Genomic DNA, 27,241 nt, shown 5'->3' with positions numbered 1-27,241 from the left:
AGAGGAGTAGAAAGTACTTCTGCTCACATAAAGGTGGAGGGGCAAAATTTCCTCCCAACTTTGAAATCTGCTGTTGGAAATGGGGAGCTTAAAAGCCCTTTGGAGTGAGCAGAGCACCTGAGTGAATCCCAGCCTTAGACTACACTGCTGAATGTGTTTTGTTCGTAGGCTTCTCCATGTATCTTTTACCTAACTAGTGCAAATGGTACCTGAGTAATGCAAATGGTACCTGAGTAATGCAAATGGTAGCTGAGGCTGAGTGAGTTGCATAAAACAAAATGTATTGAGTATTTAACCTGTTAAGAATGCTCTATAAATTAAATGGCTTCATTTTTCTTTATTTATAGAAAAATAGCACTGGGTAAAGAACCTGGAATAACCTTTGCTCGATCTTGCTTCTGCATTGCAAATAAACTGCCATGAAATAAATGGATGTAGTAAACAGTCTGTTGGGAGCCAATCTCATTAAATGTTTATAGTGTGAAAATGTAGGAAAGAGGTTACTCAGCAAGTACTGTCTAGAAGCTTTCTTTAATACCTAGTAAGCTGCTGTTTACAGTTGGACAAAATCTGAGCTGAATCTGAATATCTCCTAAAGCTTTGGACTTCCAACATACTTAACCCTTCTATAGGTTGTGACTGTAATAAAAATTAGAATGCTATGGATGTAATAATGGTTTAAAAAACAACAACTGTTAAGATAGATGGGACATTTATTTTGCTACATTCCAGCCTTCAGCATGCCTAGAAATGACTGCAATATATGTTATGTCAGTTAGCCTCCTGATTTTTGCGTGTCTCAAGACAGTGGTACAATTTGCAGGAATGCAAACATGTCTTCCAAAAACAAAATCATGAAAAGTAGCCATTGGAGACCATGAATTCCTGGCCCAAGGGTAATCCACAACTGTTCAAACTTGCACCTGTACTCCAAATTATTGAAGAGGTATGTGCCATTTGAGATAGGGTATGCAAACCAGTTTGGGTGGTTCAAGTGGTCCAGGCTTGAACTGGCCCAGCCCCCGAAAAGGGGGTGATGGTCTGAGTTTGAAACAGAGTGGCCTCATTTCGAACTGGATTGGTTCAAACTGGTTTAGGGGTCTACTCATAAAGGGGAACCTGGTGAGGATTCCCCTTTATGAGTAAAGGGGCAGGGGGGCTTCCTAGTACTAGAGGGGAGTTGGGGTTATTTACTTGAAAGGGTTGCCACCATTGGTGGGGGCAGCGGCAGCAGCAGCAGCAGCGACAGCTCCCCCCACCCCTGCCCACATCCTCCAGAGTAGCCTGGGCTGGCTGTGGCCCAGTTTAGACTTTCCCCAGCCTGGTTCAGACCTCCGCATGTGCACGGAGGCCATTTTAGTGACCTCTGTGCATGCACGGCAGCCCAAACTGGGCCAGAGAAGGCCTGAACCAGGCCACAGCTAGTCCAGGCTACTCTGGAGAAGGCTAGTGGGGGTGGGAGGAAGCCCTCCTCCCCCCAAACCACCCCCAATGCTGCCACCATGAACAGCCCATTCAAGTAAGTAGCCCTGACTCCCCTCTAGTTCTAGGAAGCTCCCGTGTCTCTTGTAAATGGAAATTATTACCAGATGCCTCTTTATAAGTGGACCCCCGAACCAATCCGCTAACTGGTTTGTACCGGTTCAGCAGTTGAACTGGACCGGGACAGATTAGTTAGAATTCAGTTAGAATTCGAACTGATCCAGCCTAGCCAGTTCTGTACACATCCCTAATTTGAGATGATGCATTTTGTGATGAATATAGAACGGGAAACTTGGTGGAGAAGCAATCATTCAGTTTAAGCACTGAATCTTCTTACCACTCCATTAAATCAATTGGCACAAGAAGCATGAAGCACTCAGACAGGGCTCATTAGAAAATCAAATCTGTCTACTGCAAATGCTTGCTCATTTGTATTTATTTCCTCATTGCTTCCTTGAACAAATCAATGCAGATTTGCCCACCACATAGCTGATTCCTATTGGTAAGCATCAACTGGATAATAAGAGAGCTCTTTATCTGTAGCTTTCCTCTTGTCTTAATTTGTTATGAAGAAAGTATGAAAACCTGACAGAAATTCCTGTGAGAATTAAAACATCAGCCTGAATTCTAACAGAAATGAAACATCTGTTTTTGTTGAAAGACCTAACTGAAAGGAATTTATGGGTCTAAGATGACCACCCTCACTATGTTTGGTGCTACTGCATATAATTTTGTTTAAGTACATCATTTGGAAGATCAGAGATAATTGTTTCTCCTTCACTTTGTGAGCATTGGAATGGGCTTAACTGGCTGCCTCGCTATTCCAGAGGTATCATGTGCAGTCTGTCTCCAACTGGAGCATTAGAATTGTTTAGACTGTGATTCTCAGGGAGACTTCACATGATACATGGGAAGTAAAGCTGCCACGAATTGCCAGTTCCCAGCAAGCATATGCTTCCAGAGTGAGCTGCACGTTTTGGTCCCAGTGTGTCATGCAAACTCACTAGTGTTGGATTCCCCAGCCACACTTCCCTTTGCCACCTGACACCAGTAACCAAGATCTGAAGTTGGGTGGCAAAGGGAAGTGTGGCTGGGGAACCTGACATTGGTGGGTTAGTACAACATGCTGGGATGGGAACGTGTGGTTCATGCCAGGAGTGTGTGCTCTCTGGGAACTGATGGTTTGCTGCAGCCATACTTGCCATGAGTTGAGGGAAGCCATCCACAGAAAAGCACTTGCTTCATTGATCTATTTATTGTTCACCAAAAGAACAATAAATATGACTGATATCACTAGAATGGGCCTTGGCAGTACAGTCCTCTAATCGGAATGCTTTTGCTTTGGAATGCCAAACCACAAGTAATCCAGACTAAGGAAAGTAGCATGGATTGGGTGTCCACCTTCCTCATCCATGATTTTACTGGGGAAGACAATATTAGTGGCAGGGCAGTAGATTATATAGAATCATTTTCTGAACATGTAAATGAATATAAAGTATGGATAGTTTGCAAAATATCACCTATGCATGCAGTATATTGGCATGGACTAATGCAATTGCTTAATAATTTCTTGACGGAACCTGTTAATTATTCTGTGTATTTTGTGCCAGTTTGGGATATATCGTGCCTGCAAATTTAGTATTATTTAATATATTTGGTTGGAAATAAGAAGCTACAAGTAAGGTCTATTTGTTTCAGGCTTACTACTTCTATTTTCCTGTGACCATATGGCAGCTGGTTGTTCGAGATGACAGCCACTGGAAGAAAACAAAACTCACTAAAAATATTTGAATGGCACATTCTCCTTAGTCTAGATACAAAATGAACCCGTGCCTATATTTTTCAAACATTTTGAACTCTGGACACCTTTTAAAGCTTCTCAGCTTCTGTATTTAAGTGCCTTCAGCTGACATGCTAAATGGAATACTGAAATGTTCACTCCGTTTTGTTTTAGCTCACATGTGTTGTGAAAAAATCTGTAAGTTATTTTAATATCTTTTATGCATTAAATAAGTCATTTTGAAGTTCACCTTATAAATTTATTTTCACCTGAGCCTCCCAGCTCATCAGCAGCCATCTCTTTGGCAGGTGATGCACAGAATCCTTGTATAGAGCCGTATGTATGTATGCAGCATACTGCTGTGTGTTTAAACCAGTATAGGCATTACAAGAGCACTGAAACAAGGCATCTGAGCCTTCTTCCTAAAACCAGCTGGGCAGAAGAAAGTAACATCCAGAAGCTTTTCCTTTCTGCCATGACTGTGGTTAGTTAGTATAGCAATTTAGTGGCTGCTGCTATAATGCTAAGAGGAAAATGTCTGGCTCGACTTGCCGCAGGGTCTTCTCCTTCCTTGGAACCTCATGCTCCTCTTCATCAATGTGCCTTGTGACCTCTCCTAATGGAGACTTGCCCCATAGTCCCTTTCTCAAGAAGGCAGATCTGGCCACGGTTACCCATGCCTTAGTCACGTCGCGGATGGATTACTGTAACGCGCTCTACGTGGGGCTGCCCTTGAAGAATATTTGGAAACTGCAGCTAGTGCAAAACACGGCAGCGAGGGTTTTATCCGGAGCTGCCCGTTGGGAACATATCACCCCCATTTTGAAAGAGCTGCACTGGCTGCCGGTTTGTTTCTGGGTCCAATTCAAGGTGCTGGTTTTGACCTTTAAAGCCCTAAACGGTTTGGGCCCGGGGTATTTGAGGGACCGCCTGCTCCCAAGGGTTGCTGCCCGCCTGACAAGGACATCTGAGGGGGCCCTGCTCCGGGTGCCGATAATGAGGGAGGCCAGGCTGTCGTGCACTCGGGACAGGGCCTTCTCTGTTGCTGCTCCTAGACTCTGGAATGCTCTCCCAGTGGCCATTCGTTCCCTGGACTCCATCACGGCTTTTAGAAAGCTTGTAAAGACTTGGCTTTTTACCCAGGCTTTTACATAATCGTTTTTACTGCGGCTTCTGTGTGTTTTTATCTGTTGTATTGTTTTTATGGCTGTTTTTATATGTTTTTAGCTTGATGTTCTTTATTGCTTTTTTATTGTATGTTTTAATTTTTGTAAACCGCCTTGGGGTTGTGTTTTTAACGAAAGGCGGTATAGAAATGTAAAAATAAATAAATAAATAAATAAATAGTTTGAGACCCACAGATTATGCCCCCCAGAAATAAATCACAGATGTTTCAGGGAAGTAAGAATTAGTAGCAGTGCAGATTTCTGCTATCTTGGTATCTGTTTGGAGTCAAACTTAGCTAAGCAGCAAGTCAGCAACAAATTCCTGATGTGCTTTGCTGACAACTTCTTCTTTTAAAAGGTGAAGGAAGAAACAAGGAGACTGACTTGATCTTAACTTCATCTGTCTTTGACTTGACCTTAACCCACAAGGGGCAGTTAGTTAAGAAGTTTAAGAAGTGGGACCTTTGGCGAGTGACCATGGGAAAGCTGATTGTGATATGCTCAGAGAAGTGCTGGGTAGGGTTCCATTACTAGATAAACTAACAGGAAAAGGAGTCCAGGATGGAGCCCTTCAAAGTTTGGCAGCAGTTCCAAATGGTCCCTGCCATCATGTCAGCCCCTGTTTGCAACTATGAAATTTGGTTAATCAGACAGCTCCAGGTATTTTTGAAGAGACATAACTAGTCTTAGAATAATAGACTCCTAGGGCTGGTTCAAATTACATGTAGAACCACGGGTCCATTGGAACCATGGTTCCGTGCCCCCTCCCCCTGCTCTCCAGCCTGAGTTCAGACCTATTGCTGTCTCACTGACTGTGGTCAGTGAGACTGCAGAGAGGTGGGGGAGCTGACTGTTTGGGTTTCCTTCTGTGCTGAAGGACAGCCCATGCAGCCAATAGGAGCCGGAGTGAGGGAGAAGCTCTCTCCCCCAACTCTGATTTGAGCAAGGGCGTAACTACCATTAGGCAAGGGGAGGTGGCTGCCTGGGGGCCCCCACGCCTCGAAGGGCCCCCCAGAGGCAAGTTTGTGTGTATCAGCGAGGGGCCCATTTTAAAATTTTGTCTCGGGGCCTACTCCAGCCTTGTTATGCCCCCTGGGTTTGAGGAAAGCCTGATTTCAATCCCTGGATCCAATGTAATGGAGGCACCACCTAAATGAAGTTATCGGAGACATAACTCACTACAAACTGAAGGTAACAATTGGAGTTAGGGGAGAGGAACCACTGGTCTATTTCCCCTCTTAACTGCAGTTCCCCAGGTTCAGACGTTTGGGTAGCAAAACTGGAGATGAATGGACCTCTGGTTTTGTATGTCATCTGAGCAGGCCCCTAGAATTGTAGAGTTGGATGGGGCTTTGGAGGTTTTCTAGACCAATCCCCTGCCTAGTGCTTTTGGCATTAATTTACTGATGAAGAAAGTAAGTTTTGTAATTTATGGCTATGTTTATTTTTACATAATCAGATCATTGCAGATCCACTTTGGAGTCCTGGTTCCTTTCATATTTATACTGACTATTTGCAAGCAAATGTCCTGATTCTGCCTTGCTGAATCAGAATATAAGAGCTTAAAATACGAATGGGCAACCTTTCGATGTTAAGGCTCCTGTTCCTTTTACATTGGTAGAATGTTGGCAGGCACAGCTTTTCACATTCTTGCAGCACTCTGCTACAACAAGGTATAGAAATTCCTGCTTATAAGCAACTATTAAAGCTACCCAACGTTGAAAGGTTGGCCAGGAGAGGAGTTATCACAGCTATTCCAGCTCAATAACTCAAAGACAGATGCTGTGCTCATATCACAGGTAGTTAGTCACTGGTTCAAATGTGTAGCATCACTGCCAGGAACTTAATCCAAGCCTACTGCAGCTAGTATAAAATTCCCATTAACTTCCATCAACTTTGCATCAAGTGCTCAAAGAAGACATCTGGACTGCAATTTTTGCAAAGCCATAGTATGGGTCGTGGAGACGTGTGCTTGCAGCTGCAGATATTCTGAAAATATATTCTCTTTGCAAGTCACCTGACTGATATTCTCTTTGCAAGTCACCTGACTGAATAGGCAAGCTGTATTTTAAAATGGAAAAGCATCTTGCCAATTCGACTGTGTGTTTAGCTTCAGTGAAAACTGTCAAGACACCTCTAGCTCTGCATATGCTTTTTTCTGGTCATGCTTTGGCTATGCAGGATTGTAGCCCTGGCCCCCAGTAATAAAGCTCAGAACAGATAATCAGGTATGGCCAACTTTTTGGCATAGCATTAGAATTCTTGTACTTTAATAGATGTTCAACAGAGGAAATTTTATTATGTGCAGATTGTTGTTTCATAGTGCTGCTTGGATATGAAAAGATGCACTAACCAAAATCCCCTCTCTGGCATATATCGCTGGTTATTTATAGCCAATTTTTACTTATATGTGTCATATGCATACTGTGGATTTTTCTAGGAATACAGTACTATAGCCTCCAGTTAGGAATGATATTATTTAGTGAAATTATTGGATGTGACTGTTGGTTATTTGCAAATTTATGATTTCATGGTATATATTTCTAAAAGCTAATATAGAACAGGAGACCCTTGAATATTGTGTGTTTAGCTTCTGTGATGTTGATCTTTCAGGGCAGCTTCCTAAACACATTGAGCTGGGTCTCACGATCCGTGAGACCCAGTTTCTTTGGGTGAGCGGGGAGGGAGCCCTGGGTGGCCAGATCGGCCACCCACATGATTGCCCGCTCCGAGACGGAGCCAGCGGGGGCTGGGGAGCTCGGGGGCCATGTGGCCCCCGCAAGCTCCAGTATGCCCTGCGCAAGCGCACAGGGCATACTGGGGGTACCCCCGAGCCAGGAGGTGGCTTTTCACCTCCTGGCTGGGGGTCTACTCATGAGTAGGTGCGGCACAAAGGCACGCCGCGGCTACTCACAATTGTAAAAAGCAGGTTTGCGGAGCACTCGCTCCGCAAACCTGCTTTTTACCAGGGGTTCCAGGGTAGGTTACCCGCTCGCAGCTGAGCCTGGTGGTTCTGACGATTAACAAAAATTGGGCTAGGCTCTCCTAGCCCGATTTTTGTTAATTGTGAGAATAGCCCCATTTAGTTATTGTGGTGGTAGTTCTGGTCTTTCACAGGATTTTCTGGTTGGGATTTAAAAGTTAAAGGGGTTATACCAGCTGCTGCTTAACTGAGAAGTGGCAACTCCATTTTCTTTAATTTTTAAATCCTCAACCCCATGAATGAGCAGCCCATGCTGCTCCTCAGCTGAGAAAGATCTGAGGATTTAAAAGTTAAATCAAATGAGCAGCCCAATGCTGCTCCTCAGCTGAAAAGAAGCTGGGATAGCCTAATTAGCTTTAACATCCCCAACCCCTTCTCAACTGAGAAATGGTGCAGGCTGCTCATATGCAGACTCCCAGGAACTCCCTGTTTTTCAGCTTAGGTTTAAATTTTGAACATAATATTTCTAACTTTCATGGCACTTTCTTGGAACGTTACCCTTGAAATATTTAAGGGTCACCTACAGTGTTGTTGGGTGTTTGTTTTTTTAAAAATATAATTTGTCTGGGAGTTTTAAGGGCTAAGTGCATGCAGTTTTTGTTGGGGTTTGTGATTATTTAGCAAAACGGCAAGGAAGCTACCACTCCAGTTACAGAGTGCAGAGTTTAGTTGTTGCAGCTATTTAAGAAACACTCCTGGAGATCACTATAGAGTCTAAACTAAATTGATTTATTGGTGAAGTACATCTAAGATAGGAGAGACCTATCCTATTTATCAGACCTATCCTATCCTATCTAAATAACAGTAGGGGGGGAGAGAGAGATTTCTCCATCTTATCTCTAGAAGGAGGAGAAGACTGACTCACTATAGGAAGTAGCTGAGGAGTCAAAGCAGGAGGCAAGCGGGGACAGGTATGTCATAGAGTAGAGGCAAGCAGGGACAGGTAAGGAGACCCTCACTAACTACCTTTACTACCAATGCCCTTACTGGTCATTAGGATAGTCAGAGCAAAAGGTCGATGCATTGGAATTCCAACTCCAATAGTTTTGAACTGATCAATCCTTAAATATCCCTATTTGGTGGTATTGTAACACTGTCTACTGCATGCTTTGATGAAAATCCACTTAAATAATTTTCCAAATGTGGGAGGCAAGGGCTGGGGAGAGTTAAATGCCATTTTTGGAAGATCCAGAATCTTCTTTCATAATTGTATTTATTGATTTTGAGTCACCATTATGTGACGTTAGAGGAATCCTCTTCCAGTACCTCCTAAAAGTTAAGGCACAATGATCTATAAATGACTGACACAGCCATTCAGTGCACAGTGCACTGTTTTTATTCTGCCATAAAACCATTCTCTCTTAACTCTCAGCATGTGCTACCTTTTACTTATGCTTGCCACTGATCTGCTTTGAGTTCGCTTTCCCCTTGTGGCATGCTTGTAGTGAGTGAGAATTGTATGCCATACCTCCAGGTTGCTTGGAAATCCCCCTACACATTGCACATCATATCTCCCAGGTTTCTTGGCCATGCCCCCTGCATATTGTGAACCGGTGTTCTTCAATGTAAGGCCTGGGGGCCAGTGGCCAGTAGCAGCCCGCATCAACGCTAAGTGTGTCTCCCTGACTAATTGCTTATTGGGCTTTCTGAAGCTTTGGCCAAAGCTGAATACTTTGCACCATCCCCAGGCAGCATGCAGAGGTGACTGTTACCACCATGCTGTGCTTCACTGACCAGCATGAGGTGAGGGGCTCCTCTCAGGGAAACGGAGCCCTCTTGAGCCCCTGCACCATTTTGGAAGGCATGCAGAGTGTTGGGAAATGTAGCCCTTCCCACCCAGTCCTTTCCTTCTGGAGCTCTTATGAGAAGACTCCACCACTCTTATAGGGCTTTCCCAGCTCCTTTGGAAAGTGTAGTACTGTACAGACTTCAGTACAGTGGGAAATGGCTCTCATATTGAAGGGGTCTTTTTTGCCAGAGTGGCCCCCTGTTGAAAAATAGTGAGGATCACTTTTGTAAGCCATGTTTTCCAGATTGCTTGGTCACATTTAAAAGTGCATCCCTGTTTTCATCATGGAAATGTTGGTGAGTACACAGTTGATGTCCTACTTTTGGGGCCTTCAAAGTAGCCTACACGATTTAAAAGAAAACTTTCAAAGACTGATCAAGCAACTGAGCACTTCCAGGGATTGGGACAGCAGAGAATATTAGCCAATGTATAAAACTATTTGAATTCTGTAGCGCAGGAGCAACAGTGATGTGGCCCAGCTTTAGTTAGGGAAGAAGGGTCCTTTTATACTTGAGAAACACAGAAGGAAGTGAGTTCTGGCTGTTAGTTATGCTTCCACCACTCCTTGTTTCACCCACAGAACTGGGTCTGGTTAGGAACAACCCTTTAAACTGCTATTGAAAATGGCTGTGATTGGGTGGAAGGTGTCATTGGCAAGATATTGCTAGGGGAATCCATTTCCTCCCTGTACCCCAGTGTTCTGTTTGGAGGAGGAAATTCCTTTCTTGACTTGACTCTCTTGCTCCCTATTAAATCCCTTTTGTTGCAGCAGCTTTTAAACTAAATTAATCTGTGTTATTGGCTCCTGAGCATCATATATGTTCTAATGATACTTGGCTTATATGAATTTGTTGGCAAGTCTGGAGACTTTTTATAAAAATGTCCAAGTGCTACTTAAGTATTTGAAAATGAATGAGCCTTCCCTTATGTCTCATGTTATGCTGCATGTTATTTCTGGCTTCAGCAAGTTGCAGGATAGATTGACCTGTCATTCAAACCTTGAATGAGTTAGGTTTTGGATTTTAACTTGTTTATTCAAACACTGTTGAACAAACATGTATCTTTTCATTACAGTGCTTAATCCTTCAAAATACGCCCCGCCCCCCGCCGCCGCCCCCAGTTAAGCACAAATGGTGGTGCTCCACTTCCTTGATTTTCTTCAACAGGAGAAAGCACAGAAAAATATATATTTCTTGCTTAATTAAATATTGCTAATTTTTATTAATTCCTTTTGTATTTGGAAAGCACTCCCAATGGAGCTCTCTTCTTGTGTGATTTTCTTTTGCAATCAGGCACACTCTCCCTGCTGTGAGAAGAGGGTACAGGAAAAAGAAGAAATTACGAAGGAAATGTAACTAGATGAATTTCTAATGCCTTTTGCCATTTTCATGAATTAGGAAGGTGGTAATGATTAATTTACACATTATGAAATTGGCAATGCTTTTTGATAAACAAAGCAATATTAATTCATTTGCAAATGAAACAATTCTACACACTGAGCATAACATATACATGGAATAAAGAGAGGACATTCGATAATGTGTTCCTGTCCTTCCAAATTCTCTGAAAAAATGTCGGACAGAATGCATATCCCACTTTCTTTGATTTCTGTACTAAACAGATGATCCTCAGCTGCCATGAATAAAATTATGATCAGGGCTGTCTCACCAAGGAGGCCTGGTTAAGCCGCTGCCTCAGGCAGCGGATTGGATGAGACAGCTCTAGAGCTGGCCCCAGGCCACATTCTCATGAGGTCTTGCCCTACAAGATCTGGTGCCAGCAGGTGCTCATTTGTGTCATTGTCATCTTACTTTTAGCCACTAATTTTGTGGTTCATCTTACCTTTTGAAAAGACAAGAGTTAGGGAACGGAGCAGTGGGAAATGTGAGTCCATACTTCCGGCTGCTCTGCTCCCCACTGTCCTGTCTGCTCTAGAGCACATCAAGCAGGTACAAATGGGATCAGGAGGTGTGTGTGATGAGAAGGTGGTGCTCAGTGCATTCTACACACTGAGCAGCTTGACTCAGTGTCAAGATCAGAGGCTGTGTGTGTGTGCAGGGCCGGGGGGTGGTGGGGGAAAGCAGCGTTATACACAGAATGACTTGAAAAGGGATTGGGAGCAATTAATGCTCTGCCCACCAGGAGGGGAGTAACTAACTGTGCCTCGGTCACAACTGAGGCTTGGAACAGTGAGGAGGGAGCAGGAAAGCACCAACACTTATTTTGATATATATCCTATTGTTCCTCTCATGCTATGAATCCCTCTCTTGGGTTCATAATCATTGAGATGCATGAAATAAGCACATGTTAATCCTTCCTTAGAGATACCCTACTTTTATAGCAAATAGCATTGTTGTATTTCTTCTAATACTTGGAAGAAAGAGAAGGAATGAAGTATGCAGAACCTAAATGATAGTATAGGTAGTAATAGAGCCTATTCTCATGACACGAGCTGGCTGGGTTACCCGAGGCAGCTTGTGTTGTCTGGAGAACCGGGAATCCTCCACTTCCAGCAGCTCCAGTCGAGGGTAGCCTGCCTTTTCTACAGCAAAGCCGCATAATGTGCAAATGTGGCAAATACTTGCTTCCTTGACTTTCAGCTCTGAGCAGCTGAGGGCTTTTCCCCTGCACACTTGCTGCCAAAATTCCAAGGCAGCATGACAGACATTCTGTGATCCCAACTGGTTTTTAGGGTTTGGGGTGAAATGCAGTCATTTTGAACCCCTAATATTATTCTGCATAACTGGGTGTCTCTGCCAATAGAGAGACACTCCTAGCAGATTTCCCTCTAACAGGGATTCTCAGATGTTGTTGACTACAATTCCCATAATACCCAAGCAAAAGCCATTGCAGCTGGGGATTCTGGGAGTTGTACTCAACAACATCTGGGAATCCCTGTTAGAGGGAACACTGACTCCTAGGATCCCTACCACCTTGTTGGAACCTCTAGGGCACCTGCACACAGCAGGCACACTTTGGAGATACAGGGAACTTTCATTACTAAGCACCTACAGAAGACCAGACATTGTGCAAATGATAAGAGAAATGTTAAGAATTCATACTTAATCTATGCCAGGGCTGCACAATTTCGACCCTCTAGCTTTTATTGGACTACAACTCCCATGATTTCCGACTATGGGCCACTGGGTCTGGAGATGATGGGAGTTGTAGTCCAACAGCAGCTGGAAGGCTGAAGTTGTCCAGTCCTAATCTATGCCTAGAGGCTGCTGTGAAGGAGCTAGGATCCTAGCAAATGTGCCTTGATTCCTCTCTTGTACTTCCACTTATTCTTTCAAAAGGACAATCAGGGAGCAGTTCATCACCTTGGGGTGCTTCCTGTGTGGAACCATCCCTCCCACATTGAATCCAATTCATTGAGCATTAAAGGCCACTAAGGAAGTTTTTGTAAATATTGTAGCGAGGTACTATGAAGTAGCATAAAGCTGCCACCTCATTTTTTTTTAAAGTGTCTTTTAAAAGTGTCTTTAAATTGGTCCATTTTGTTGTGCACTGCTTCAGTCCCTGGTTGTATATATCTGACTTTATATGGCTTTTCTGATGCATGCAGAACATTTTATTCATTGTGAGCTGAAGTCATTAGGAATTTCAGTGTGCACTGCCACCTCATTCCTATAAATGTGGAAAACACATTACCATAACCTGACATTAGATTAAAACATGAAAATACATGGTTATGTTAATATATAGATATGTGAAGATCGCATAGCAAATTCTGATGACAAGCCCTTTTAAGACTTTCTTTCAGTGGATGTGTGTGGGGATGGGGGTGGGGAAGCAGAATTGCACATACAGTCTTTCTTTCCTACCTTCACAGATTCCTTTGAAGGTTGGAACTGAGGTCAGGAGAAAGGATAATGAGGCGATCCTGTCACCACTCCACATGTTGAAAGAATATGTGAAACTAGCTAAGGAGTTGAGAATTACAAAGATGCTATTCTCATTTAATTTTTTCATTTGGAATTATCTGCAAAATGTATTTATTTTAATTGAATTTGTATAGAAAGATATCTTACTTGCTTTTTTTACTCATTAGAAATAATATTGCTTTCAACTGGACTGTCCGGGCACTTGATGCTCTCCTTCACATGTATTAAAAAGTATGGAATGGGTAAGACATTTGAACTGGCATCATTTAAACAGAGCCTTTAAGTTCACCATCTTGCTTTGATTTTCTTGCTCCACTTCAAAAAAGTGAAGGTAAAAGAGACCAGAAGCTAGGGAGAATGTTTCAAACAGCAAGAAACAGCAAGATAGTGAATGGGAAAATTCACTGGCCCTATCCACCCCCAGCACAGTACCTCCAGTGAACGTTGTTGGTGTCTGTCTTATGTTTCTTTTTAGATTGTGAGCTCTTTGGGGACAAGGATCCATCTTACTTATTTATTATTTTTCTGTGTAAACCACCCTAAACCATTTTTGGGAGGGTGGTATAGAAATTGAATGAATGAATGATAAAAATAACGATAATGCTTTAGTTACTCCTGTAAGAGAACAAGGTCATTCACACACACACATATATATATAATTTCATGTAGAATTTTTTCCTTTATAATTACTTTCCCTAGAAATTGGTTGCCTTGGATCCCCTTTCAGTGAATGAAGAAAAAATAAGGCCATCACTAGAAAAGCGTTTGGAAGGGATTATCAGTGGGGCTGCCCTATTAGCAGACTCTTCTTGCACACGTGATCTTCACCGGGAGCGCATTATCACTGAGTGCAATGCTATTCGCCAGGCTCTCCAAGATCTCCTTTCAGAGTACATTAATAATGTAAGTCTTTTGTTGTTGTTCCTTTCTCATTGGTAGAGTGTTTTCTGTATGCCTTTAATGTGAAATTAGCCCAGTAGTTATCAGTGCCTTCTGCCCTTCTATATTAAAGTAAAATACAAAGTAAGCAAGATTATATAAGTGGTAGTAGTAGTAGTAGAATAGTCAATATTTCCAGAAAAATATTTGCTGCTGATTTTCCAAGTAAAAGGATGTACTTAAGCAAAATCAAATTCAGCGGTGCAAAATGTGTTGAGAATCGGTAAAATGTCATAGAATACCAACAGAGCGATTTTGCATTGTGAGTTGTCAGAAGAGGCAGTGTCTAAAGTCTGAGTAACTGTTCTTACATTTGTTGCACTTTACAGTGACATTTTGACAATACTGTACATCAACAGAAAACAATACAGTAATTTGTTTTAGCTTTCTTAATTTCTCAAAAAGTCAGGAACAAGATCTTTGTGATGATATTTTTATTCCTATTTTAAAGATTTTCTTCAGAATAATTGGTTACCCAAAGAGTCAGTATGAGTTGAGGTTAGGAATGTTGTGTAGCACAATCCTATGCACATTTACCCAGAAGTAAGTCCCCAGTCAGATTTACGTCCCACGAGAGTCTAATTAGAATAGCCGCTTTAGATTCATAAATCTGAAATGTTGAATATATTCTGATTAAATTATTTGAGACTATAATTTGATGTAGGGTTTAGGTAGAACTGCCACTGTAGTGAAGGAAGTCAAACATCAATAACATGAGTAGATACAATTACTCAATCCAGACTTTTATCTGGAATCATAAGCTTCTCTGTTGAGCAGATAGTTACTCTTATCTAAAGACACTCAATAAGTCAGTTTGGGAATTAATTCTGTTGAGCAGCTATTGGCTTTTCATGCTGAGGTGCTGAAATTTTATTCCTTCCCTCTCAAGAGCAAACACTATTGATGCTAAACCTATCTATGTGGCATTTCAGAGTCTATGGTGAACATCTGTCATAGTGGTTGAAAGGAATCTATGTTTATGAACTCAGCAAACTGATTTTGAATTGAAAATATAGATGGTTCAGTTGATTACTTGTGTTGTTTTGGCTGCCTCTGTTGCCTGCAGATCTAGAAAATAAACCATTCAGGTTTTCTGTTAACAAAGATTGTACTGCTGATTCAGTTACAGGGCAGCCAGTTGTTAGTGATATGAATGTATATGAATTTGAAGTACTCTACCTTTAATATTTCCATGGTCATGAAATATCATTATGGGTATTTCCATAATTATGTGATTTGTGCATACTAGGTGCATTGTGAATCATTTGTTGCACATGATCCAGATATACGTCATCAAAGAAGAGCTCCTATTTGGCACTGGGTACACTGTACTTGGGTTTTTCACCCAGATAGTGGTGATTGATTGTGTATTCATTGCTGTATAGAGTGAGTATTACAGGTATCTATCAATTGTTTTCTGTGCATAGGCATCATGTGCTGACACAATTTTGTGAATATTTGCTCCTTTCTCTGTTAAGTGACTTAATGTCTTTGATGACTCTCTGTTGGGGCAACTAGTCTGGGGAGTAGGGGTGTGCGTGAATCAAAAAAGCAGTTCAGCTAGAATTCAAACTGAATTTGAGACGAACTGGTTCGACCTCCCAGGCTCCATGCAGGTGTCTTGGTAAAAGAAGGAGGATTGCGTGTGCTTTGGATATGGGCTGCACCAGGGGGATAGCGGTGGTGCCGGCAGTCATGCTGGGCAGTAAAAAGACCTTTTAAGCTACCTCTATCGCCACCCCACTCTACCTGTTCAGCACTGGAGTGGTCTGCCTGAACCGGGTGGGGTTTGGTTGGATTGTGGACTGAACCACTCCCAGTTCAGTCTGCAATCAAACCTTGGAACCAGCCCAGCTCAAGGTGAACTGGTTTGGCACCAAACCATTCATGCCTACTGGGGAGCAAAGGGCTCACAAAGAACATTATTATGGGATCAAGGATTATGCTATACATTAAATATTTACAGAGGCACAATAATTAATGTTAGCTTTTTAAAACTTATTTAAGAAGCACAGCAGCTACATTAATAAGTTAAAAACAAGAAGCAAACCTATCTACAACTTTCTTCTTATTTTGACAAATTTTCTTGCATTCTCCGTGATAGCCAAGTCCCTTAATTTCTTCAGGTAATTTTTCACTAGTTGCAAGGCATGAGAATGTTTTTTCACATGCAGCACTTGATGCAGAAATACTCACCAGGAGTATGCACGGACCAATGTTTGTGGTTTGGTCTGAATATGGACTGAACTGCTTGTTTGGCAGTTCAGGTCAAACCCGTTCGCGGTTCAAGGGCCGGTGAGGGTGACGCTGGGGGTGGTGGTGAGAGGCACCTTTAAAAATAAATCAGCAGGTCTTTACCAGTGATACAGCCACTCCAGTCAGCTTCCAGGTGCAGCAGCACTCCCCCAGCAGCCTGTGTGGCAGTGGCATGGCTCTGGCAAAAATTAGCTCTGTGGAGGCCAAGTCCGTGCTGAAGCCATGTCACCACTGTGTAGGCTTCTGGAAGGAGTGCCGCCACACCTAACAGCGGCCTGGAGCCGTGGTGCCACTGGTAAGGACCTGCTAATTTTCTTTTAAAGGTGCCTCTCACTGCTCCCGCCCTCACCAGCCCTCAAACTGGTTTGACCTGAACTTCTGAACGAGCTGAACCAGTTCGCAGACCTGCGGTTTGGTCTGAATTCAGACCAAATGGCAAACATCGGTCCTAATACTAATACACCTGTCATGAAGTAATTTGTGTAGTTCATGTAAGGTAAGTTTGTATTGTATTAAATTAGCTGCAGCAAACTGTCAGTTTTGGACTTCTGCTCTTTTTCATTGGCTGCATTCACACATAATGGGAAACCAGTTAAAGTGGGCAGAGGTTGCCAAACCTGTATGTTTGGATGAGTGCAACTCTGGTCCCATTTGGAAATCAACCTGAGGTTGTGCTTGGCAAACTTCAGTCTGAACCCTCAGCTTGTAGTGAGTTTCGCCGCTCATACCTGAGGTTTAGGTTTGCCAGCATGACAAGCGAATGCAGAACTGAAGGCTGCATTAGCTGTAACCAGAGTTAAGGGAGGAGGCTTCGCCTTCTCTCTGGCCATGATTAGCTGTCTGGGCTGTCCTTCATGCCAGAAGAAAGCCCGCACAGCCAGTTCCCCCTTTTCTCTGCAGTCTCTCTGACTGCAGAGAGCCTGCTCTCCATTTTGTCCAAATACGGACAGGATACAGGGTGGGGAGCAGAACTGGTCTGAATATGGTTCTGTTTTATATGTCAATATGGCCACAGTGTTTATATGCTTTTGACCAGAGTCAAAGTTCCAGTCTGGTGGATAAGGGAGTAGGAAATATTTGAGGGAGTCATATTGGAGTCACTCTTGCTCTCTTTCCCCATGGTGTATCACTGTAGAATTGAGGGGTCCCTCCCATCTAGTTTGAACCCCTCAACCAAAAGATTAGACTCCTCAACCGAAAATTAAAAAGTTGTTCCTCTCTGCCCTGCTCTGCCATTTCAAAAATATTTTAAAAAAATATTTCCTTGGGTTGTAAAACATTTTAGTGCCCTCCCAGTTCTATTTACAAGAATTAGGTGGTGGGGAAACATTTGCAATGGCTGCCTGGCTGTACATTCACAGCAAATGTCCCTTCCACGCTCCGTTATGTGGGGAGGGTATATCAATATTACTGGTGCTGTCCGCATATTATTATTAGCATGTTTTAATTCCTGTTGACCATCGTATATAACAAACTGTTTTTCATTTTAGATTTGAAAGGTATAGTTGTAGTACTTTATGTAACACAACACAATGCAATTTAAGCAGACCCATGGCAACTTCATCAGCATAAGAAATTCAGTCCAGAACTGACAGGGTTTGGATGGTAGAACATAGGAAGCTGCCATATACTGAGTCAGACCATTGGTCCATCTCGCTCAGTATTGTCTTCACAGACAGGTAGCGGCTTCTCCAAGGTTGCAGGCAGGAATCTCTCCCAGCTCTATCTTGGAAATGCCAGGGAGGGAACTTGGAGCCTAGATGCTCTTCTCAGAACAGCTCCATCCCCGAAGGGGAATATCTTACAGTGCTCACACATCAAGTCTCCCATTCATATGCAACCAGGGTGGACCCTGCTTAGCTAAAGGGACAAGTCATGCTTGCTACCACAAGACCAGCTCTCCTCCCTTGAGAGGAGTGTTCTGCAGTGGATGCAAGTTAAAACATTTGATAAGTATAGATATAGAGATATAGATATAGATATAGATATAGATTTGATACCTAAGAAATTGCACTTTTTTATTGATGGAAAAATCCAGAAGGTGGCTTTATGCATCTTAACCTGGTACTATGGTTTTTATCTTATTGTCAGTTCATTGTGTGCATTTATAACCCTGGATCCTTTCCCCAAAACATCTTTTTGTCAAAATTAAGATGTTTATATACATGGTTTGAAGCATTTCCACCTGTAGGAGTTTGGTCCTAGAAAAGAGGTTGTTTTGTTTGTCTTCAGAAAATAGCTTTAATGTTCTGTTAATGTGGCACTCAGGGACCACTATGCTGATTTAGAACATTTTAGGGTGAATGAAATTGAATCCTGCATGTGTGGAAGCTCCTGAAAATTGAATTGTTCAGTGGCTTCTGGCAAGCAGTTTGTAAGAAGTGGTCACCACCTGTAGAATAGTGATGTTGCTGAAACTGGTAGTTTGACAGTTGATTAACTGAATCTACACTGCTTTTAATTCCTGTTTGTATAAAGTCTGAGTAGTAGTTATGACCCCAGTGCTCTGGAATTCTTAGAATTTTCATAATTAAAATACAAGTAGTGGCACCTGCATGGCTGGCCCGACTAAGAGAGACAAATTCTGGCAATGTCATTGTGTAGGTGCATGCTCAGACGTTACTTATTTTAACTCTTTAGTTACCCAATGAAATAGAAATATCTTTCTGGATTGATGAGTCTAAAATACAGGTAATGAGGGAGCACAGAAAAATCATGCTCATCACCTTGGAGGAAGGGTGTCAGGAGCTGCTTGGACTCTGATCTGGAGGAGACCCTCTTGGAGGCGAAGGAGGATGAGATCCTGGCTCTGAAAAACATCCCTTAGAGCCAACAGGCCCAGAGCCACCAGAGGTTGTTGATCCTTGTGCACTTACCCCCTAGGAGGAGGTCTGGGGACTCACTATTCTACCCGCCCCCCAGTGAGGTGCCTGCACTATCCCTAGAACATACTTCATTGCTCCTGGGACCCCAGGAGCAGAAACAACACTGGGTCAGGGCCAAACTCCACCACCAAAAGTGTAGTGCTCACCTGACTGCTTGGGGTCTCCCACACAATGAGCCAACTCAAGAGGAGGCCAACTCATGCACCTACTAGGGATGTGTACGGAACCATTCGGCGCTCCATTTTAGAAGCACCAAATCGGTCCCATAGACCGGGGACACCTTTAAGGGTTGGGGAGGGTGATCTTACCCCTCCTCTTGCATTTCCCCCACCAGCGCTGCAGTTTAAAAGGGTCCAGCAGGGCGGCAGTGTATCTCCCTGCCACCCTGTTGCCTCATCTGACCGGGTGTGCATGCGCACATCGTGCACATCCCTTGCACCTACTTTTGACTCAGGGTCAGCCCAAGCTCTAAGAAGGGGTGGGTCTCCTGGCCCCTATATCAATCCTCAATTTGCACCCAGTCTTTGGTGGTTCATCTGCTTTTTCCTTCAATTCTTGCTTCTATTTAGTGCCTTGCTAGACCTGGGTATGGACAAAGGGCAGAATATAAATAAAATGGTTGAGATTCCTTACAGTGCTCTGACAACAGAAGGAGCCCTTTGAGTATGCAAAGAGGATAGAAACTGGCAGCACACCTTCCTTCTTCTGTAGCCTTGTACAGGCAGAGGAGGGGGGAACATAATATTTGCTGCTTTCTCCTCCTCCTAAAGAACTATTCACTTGCAGGAGCATGTCCCTGAGGGTTGCATGACCCTCTGGGACACAGTCCTGCAAGTGAATATCCTTTGGGAGGAAGGAGAGAGCAGCCAAATTTGCATCCTTCTTTTGTTTCCCTGTAGGGCTCCTTCCGTTCCTGGAACACTGTGAGGAATGTCAGTCTGTCTATCTATCTATCTATCTCACTAAGACATACCTGTGGCTCATCCCATGTGTGGCACATCTTGCAAGAGTTCGCGAGCAGCAGCTGGATAGCAAGAGGCACAGGTGGGAGGGAAGAAAATGGCAGAAGAAGCCAGGCCGATGGGAAAAAAAGATGGAGGCAAGCAGTGGTGGGCGAGCGGGTGGCCACCACTTCTGCAATGTATAAGTTACCATACTTGCATGAGGGAGAGAGGCAGAACAGAAATTTGTGCAGAAATGACTATGACATGATGAGCTTATTACCATGATGACTAGAAAGTGGGCTAAGGGAGCCTAGCCCACTTTGTAGTGATCATCAGATCCAGCGACCTTGTGGGCAAGCCTGGCGGTTCCACGGCGGCTAGCCCGCCTAATTCTCCCTCCCCTTAAATGAGGTTAACAGAGTGAGTGCTCTGTTAACCTTGTTTTTTTTTATCGTGTGCTGCCACGGTGCATGGCAACACACAAGTAGACCCCCAACCAAGTGGCAACGACAAGCCTCTTGGACTCAGAGCTCCCCCCAGAATGCCCCACGCACTTGCACGGGGCATCCTGGGACTTCCAGGGGCCGGGTGGCTCCCAATCCCCACAGCGCCCACCAACTCCATGACGGAGCTGGTAGTCATGTGGGTGGCCAATCCTTCTGCCCAGGGCTTCATGACTGATGGTTTGTGGGGAGAGTGGGCTAAGCCTGCACTTCCCGCCGAACCTTCCTCTATGACTATAAGCTCATAAGTGTGAAGATCAGCTTTTTAGATGTGCAGTATTAATGACAAGACCAAACTACGCACATGCACCTTTACTAGGCAAGAAATTCCGCTTATTTCTAATGTAGTCACAGGTTTGTAGAGAGGGTAGGTCAGGCTTCAGCAGGCTTAAAAAGGGATCCTGTAGGTTTATTGTAACTGATGTGTTTACAGAAACCCCCTGCCTCATATCACTGCTGTTCAAACCTCAGTTATCAAAAAAACTTCAAAGTCTTGCATATCCCCATGCTACTGTAACCTAGTTTAATGCCATTTACCTAAAGTTCTATTTTTTATCATGCCCGGGGTATTATTTGAATAAATGTAGTTCAGCTGTACTACAAGTCAATTCCTTTGTCTTTGAAGTAGCTAGTATGTGAAAAGCTTAGAACACAATGCTTATTACATAAAAGAAATGAACCCCTGTCATAGAAGCAGGACTGCCTGAATCAAACAAGAAGTCACCTTATGAAACAGCCAGCAACACTTTGCATTTCTCCAGCAGTTTTTCATGAGAATGACTTGCTGAACATTGTAGCTGCTTAAAATGTGATTGCCAGGAGCCACTGAGCAATCAAATTTGCAGGAGCTGACACACACCCAAGGTTCATTTGCATTAGCCCTAAGATGTTCTTCTAAATCAGCATAATGGTCCTGAATGCCACTGTTAATGGAAGACGCTGTGATCTGCAGCAACAACAATGTAAAATCACAGAGAGACAGATGTTTCAGACAATGTCAAAACTAAAATGTTTGTATACATAGTGGAGCATAGAGATTTTCCAAAATTATAAATGCAATAAGACCATGGCACCAGATTCAGAGATAGTGTAGTGCACAAATCATTTCTTTGAAATTCAATTCAGCCTTGAATCTCAAACATTTGAATCGATTTGTTGAACCAACTGGCCACTGGTATTACAGAGAGAGAGAGTCAGAGAGAGCTGAGCTGCCACTGTCCAATGCCGCAACAGAAATCAAACCACAACTCAGGGAAGGCGAGGGGCACCCTAGTTCTGCCTTTGTCAATCTGAGATCCAGGAAAACCAGATAGTTAATAAAGCAGCAATAGCACAGTATATTGTACTCAGTGCTGAGAAAAGAAAACCACAAAATCAAATCTTTCTTGATTCCTTCCTCCCACCTCTCCTGATGTATCCTCCTCAAGGGCACACTAATGGCTCTCTGCCTCCCAGGCCCTTTGAAAACATTTTGAAATTCCCTCCTTTGTTTTGTTCCTCCTCCCTCCAACCAATGGGGGTACAGTTGCCCATGACAACAGAGGCGCTCTTACCCCTGGACTTCTGGGCTGAAGTCCAGGGCCTCCACAGCCCCTGGGGGTCCCCAAATCCTCTTTAGTCTGTCCCAGATGGTGTGGTCACCCAGCTGAGCATGATGATGCTTAATTTTCAGGGGAGGGGGGCCTCCAAAGGCCTTTAGGTCCAGGCTCCAAAATTACCTAGTGTACCTCTGCATGACAACACAACACTTCATTTGAATGACAACAAGCCAACCAAGAAGCAAGGAGATCTCAAGCCATTCGGAGTCCAGCATTAGCAAACCAATCAGAAAGGGGGGAAAGCTTACCAAAATAGCCGCTCAAATCATGCAAACTTATTTGCATCGAATCAGGGCTAATTTGATTCTAACGGGAATCAGCGCCTTTATTTTAAGGGTGATTTGACTCATATTAGAATCACAAAAAATGCCCCAATTCAGTATGAATTGATTCATGCACAAATTGAATTGCACATCTTTAATATACAAGGGTCAAGAAATGTTCGTTTTGTTCACCAGCCAGACAATTTTTTTTTACTTATCAAACTGTGTTAGTACACTACTCATCAGGATCCAACCACACTATCAGGCATTATTTTTCACTCGTCACAGACAAGTAGGCTAGTGGATTTCCTGAGCCCTACTAATATATAGCTGTCCTGCAGCTCTGTGAAGGCTAATCTAATCTAATCTAATCTCCTCTTGTTTTATGGCTATACAGCTTTATTATAGAAAGTGTTTCCAAAGAGAAGGCAACATACACAGTAGTCAGAGGCGTATCTAGTGTGAGGCAGGCAGGGCACGTGCCCTGGGCACCACTTGAAGGGGGGCGCCATTTTTAAAAAATATAATTTTTTAAATCGCCGCCAAAAACAAAATGGCCACCGCGCATGCTCAAATGGCCTCTGTGAGGCCCTAGGCCATGCAGAGGCCATTTGAACATGTGCGGTGGCCATTTTGTTTTCAGAGGCCTTTTTTAAAAATAAAAATAAAAATGGCCACCGCACATGCTCAAATGGTCCCTGTGAGGCCCTAGAGGCCAGTGGGAGGAGGGGGAACCTTTGCAGACCCCCCCCCGAACTTTAGGAAGCCCCCCTGAAGGGGCTACAGGTAATTAAAAAAATTAATATAATATAAGTCACTGTTCAGATATTTAGTTTGGCACTATGTGCAGAGAATCCGGGCTTGTGAATACTGAGCTGAAGCTTATGAGCTAGGATTGTATCCATTTTCTCTTACTTTGCTTCTTGTGATAAGTGAGTTAAATGTGATGTCTTAATAATATGGCTATTAATGGTGAGTTTGTCTTTGAATCTGTGTGAAATCCTTAGTATTAAGGCCCACTGGGAGTTTCTTGCTCTCTTTCTCTCATTTTAACTGTCTTTCTGAAAGACTAGAATATATTCCAAGCAGTGAGACGGTTTACTCTGCATATCCTTTATTTATTTTCAGAGTATCTGGGAAAAGTCAAATTCTCCATTTATTTTTTAAAACTTATGTAATAGTGATGCTACAATGCATAGTAGAGAATTAGTCAGGCACTTCTGTTTAGTTTTCCAAGTACACCTCCACATAGTATTTGGGTATTTCATGAGCCCCAGCATACTGAAATTTGTAGGTTCCCAGCATTTTTTGGTCTGGCTACGTCCACTGCTAAATAGTTTTTGAAATATTAAAAGATTAACGAGCTTGACTTGTATTTTTCAGCTGATATTATGGTAAAGTTATCTAAAAGATGGGTGTCAGATGTTTGGACAGGGGGCACAATTTCAGTGCTTGCCCTAGGCGCTATTTCCTCTAGATACGCCTCTGACAGTAGTACTGAAGATATGCAGACACAAGGTAAACAAGCAGAGTGGTTGTCACTATTATTTTAATTTCACAGCTGCCAACTTTTTTTAAAAAGTAAAGCTAGAACAGTTTCTTTCTTATGCCCTTCTTAGCACTCCACATATAGCAAGCAATTTTTTAAAAAAGGCACCCTACATTGCATGGAATATTGAAGCCTGCTCTAAAGAATTATAGGCTCATGTCTGCTGCAATATAGGACAGGCAATCTGAATCTAAACCATGTAGTTTCACCTAGGCCGCACCCCCATATGCCACACACTGGTGCAAATGGCAGTCACAAAGGGGATGGGATCTGGATAGGGATTGAGGCAGTGTTAAAATATAACCCGGCCCATGCTGTGGTCCCAGTCCAGATCTCCCTCCCTCTGCTGCTTCTTTGAGAATAAAAAACAAAGACATCATGGCCAAGCACATGATTAATACAATCTGTAGTTTGGCCCAGAGACTGCTTTGTTATATGCTGTCTTGGAGCAGATTTAAATGCTGTCCAGATTTGCAAGGGGAACTTATAACTTTGACTGGGATAGGGATGTTTCAGGTATATTTAACTTATTTTTAAAACATTTATATTTAAGATATATTTTAGGCTGCTTTTCTATAACAATATTTTAGAATTTTTGAAAAAATATATTTAGAAAATAAAACCTATCCCCAAAGTGCAATAATAACAATAGCAATAGTTAAAATAAATTCAACAAAATTAAAACCGCACTAAAAACAGCACTAAAATGATGGTTTCGAAAAGATTTGTAAAAATAAAAAAAACTTTTCGTCTTTAAAAAAAAAAAAAAGCAATGTCACCTGTCTTAAAGCAATCCTTCCCCACAGGTTGTGTTACTTAAAGGGCCCATAACTTAAAGGGCCCATAACATGTGAATGATGGCAGAAGTTCAGTTAGTTTTACTTTTATTCCACCTTTCTATTACAACAGGCCTCAAGTCTTAACTGCTAACAATCCTGTTAAAAACAGTTCTCACTAGTCAGTTAAAATGCTGTAAAGAGTGTTTGCTGCAGTGCAAATACATATGTATGGGAGTTTAAAGGTGGAAGAGAGAGAATGCTATGTTCACTATGAGGGAGCACTTGTTAACATGCTCTGTTTCTGATATGTAGCTAGTCAACCAATGTTATTTACAATCAATCAGTGTGCTGTTGCTTGCCGGAAACTAGGAGGCTCTACACACGATCGATGAGTAGAGCCCAATAGGGTTCTACGGGGAGTGCGGGTCGAGCCCGCTCTCCCCGCAGATAATCAGGGGGCTAGCCCTGGGCAGCTGGATTGGCCGCCCACATGATTACTGGCTCCACCACGGAGATGGTTGGATCTGTGAGGATTGAGGGTGCCTGGCCCCTGGAAGTCCCAGAATGCCCCACACGAGTGGGGGTCTTGATGTACAGGTGAAACTCGGAAAATTAGAATATCGTGCAAAAGTCCATTAATTTCAGTAATGCAAATTAAAAGGTGAAACTGATATATGAGACAGACGCATTACATGCAAAGCGAGGTAAGTCAAGCCTTAATTTGTTATAATTGTGATGATCATGGCGTACAGCTCATGAAAACCCCAAATCCACAATCCCAGAAAATTAGAATATTACATGGAACCAAGAAGACAAGGATTGTAGAATAGAACAATATCGGACCTCTGAAAAGTATACAGTGTACTGTGCTTGATTGGCCAGCAAACTCGCCTGACCTGACCCCATAGAGAATCTATGGGGCATTGCCAAGAGAAGGATGAGAGACATGAGACCAAACAATGCAGAAGAGCTGAAGGCCGCTAATGAAGCATCCTGGTCTTCCATAATACCTCATCAGTGCCACAGGCTGATAGCATCCATGCCACGCCGCATTGAGGCAGTAATTGCTGCAAAAGGGGCCCAAACCAAGTACTGAATACATATGCATGCTTATACTTTTCAGAGGTCCGATATTGTTCTATTCTACAATCCTTGTCTTCTTGGTTCCATGTAATATTCTAATTTTCTGGGATTGTGGATTTGGGGTTTTCATGAGCTGTACGCCATGATCATCACAATTATAACAAATTAAGGCTTGACTTATCTCGCTTTGCATGTAATGCGTCTGTCTCATATATCATTTTCACCTTTTAATTTGCATTACTGAAATTAATGGACTTTTGCATGATATTCTAATTTTCCGAGTTTCATCTGTAGGCAAAAGAGGCCTCCATTGTTAGAGCTGCAGCACCTTTCCAGAGTATTGAAGGATCCAGACTAGGAGTTTGATTCTGATTAGTAGTGTGCATGGTTCGGTCCGGGCACACTGTTACAGACCTCCAGACCGGTTCGGCAGTCCGGCGGTCCAGAGGTTCGGATTGGCGGGGGCATGTAGCTTTAAGCGGGGGGTTGGTAGTACTTACCCCCCCCCGCTGCTCTTCCCCCTCCGGCGCTGGTCGTTTTAAACATCTTCTTGGGGCCGCAGAGTTCCTCCCTGCCACCCCTGCCCCCGTCGTCGTCCCTTATGGCTTAAAAGAGACTAGCGCTAGCGGCGCGCATGTGCCCTCCTTGGTGCGCGCACTCGTCTCTGACGCTGGTGCGCACGCCGCATACATCACAAGCCATAAGGGACGACGACGGGGGCAGGGGCGGCAGGGAGGAACTCTGCGGCCCCAAGAAGATGTTTAAAACGACCAGCGCCAGAGGGGGAAGAGCGGCGGGGGGGGGTAAGTACCACCACCACCCCACTTAAAGTAACAGTCCCCCCGTGCCGGACTGGGGGGTACTCCAGACCATGCACACCCCTAATTCTGATACAGCGATCTTGCTGTGCAGAAAGGCAGCATTTAGATTTCAAAAGTCAATGATGATGCCAGTATGAGGAACAGAATCCAGGACTCTATTATGACAGACTCTAAGCACATTTGAGTTAAAGACAGTACCTTCTTTAGGGGAGTGCAAGCTTTAAAAGGGAAAGGGTTCGAAACAATCACTCTGGGAGTCTCTCTCTCCTCCTTTGCCCTGTTCAATGTTTGAAGAAAGGAATCTGGTTCATATCCTATTCTTAATGTGGCTGATGTATTGGTCCAGCTGACGATTGTATGCATACTGCTAGCCTGTCAGCTCCGCAACACAAAGAGTCCCTCCATTCTTCCTTTCTTCAGCTGCAATTTAAAGTCTCTCTCTTTAGATTCTTATATCCTATGTTCAGAAAGTGACATCCCCGTTGGTGGTAAGGCAGACTCTGCTATAGATATCATTACAAAAGAATTGGCTTA

At 43.2% G+C, this 27,241-nt stretch overlaps 1 protein-coding gene across 13 annotated transcripts in view; it reads left to right on the top strand.

Moving 5' to 3' along the window:
• The window catches only part of CTNNA3 (catenin alpha 3), a 1,115,062-nt gene that overhangs the window by 188,823 nt on the left and 898,998 nt on the right, over window positions 1–27,241 (top strand). For all 13 annotated transcript variants that reach the window (XM_053307737.1, XM_053307736.1, XM_053307734.1 and 10 more), the window contains one exon: window positions 13,787–13,990. In XM_053307737.1, the coding sequence (XP_053163712.1) occupies window positions 13,787–13,990 (204 nt within the window). The remainder of the gene's footprint in view (window positions 1–13,786; window positions 13,991–27,241) is intronic.

Source organism: Hemicordylus capensis, chromosome 3 (assembly GCF_027244095.1).
Source record: "Hemicordylus capensis ecotype Gifberg chromosome 3, rHemCap1.1.pri, whole genome shotgun sequence".
In the NCBI taxonomy this organism is placed as follows: Eukaryota; Metazoa; Chordata; class Lepidosauria; order Squamata; family Cordylidae; genus Hemicordylus; species Hemicordylus capensis.
Note: the sequence above shows the minus strand (reverse complement) of the source record. Positions and strands in the feature narration are given on the sequence as shown.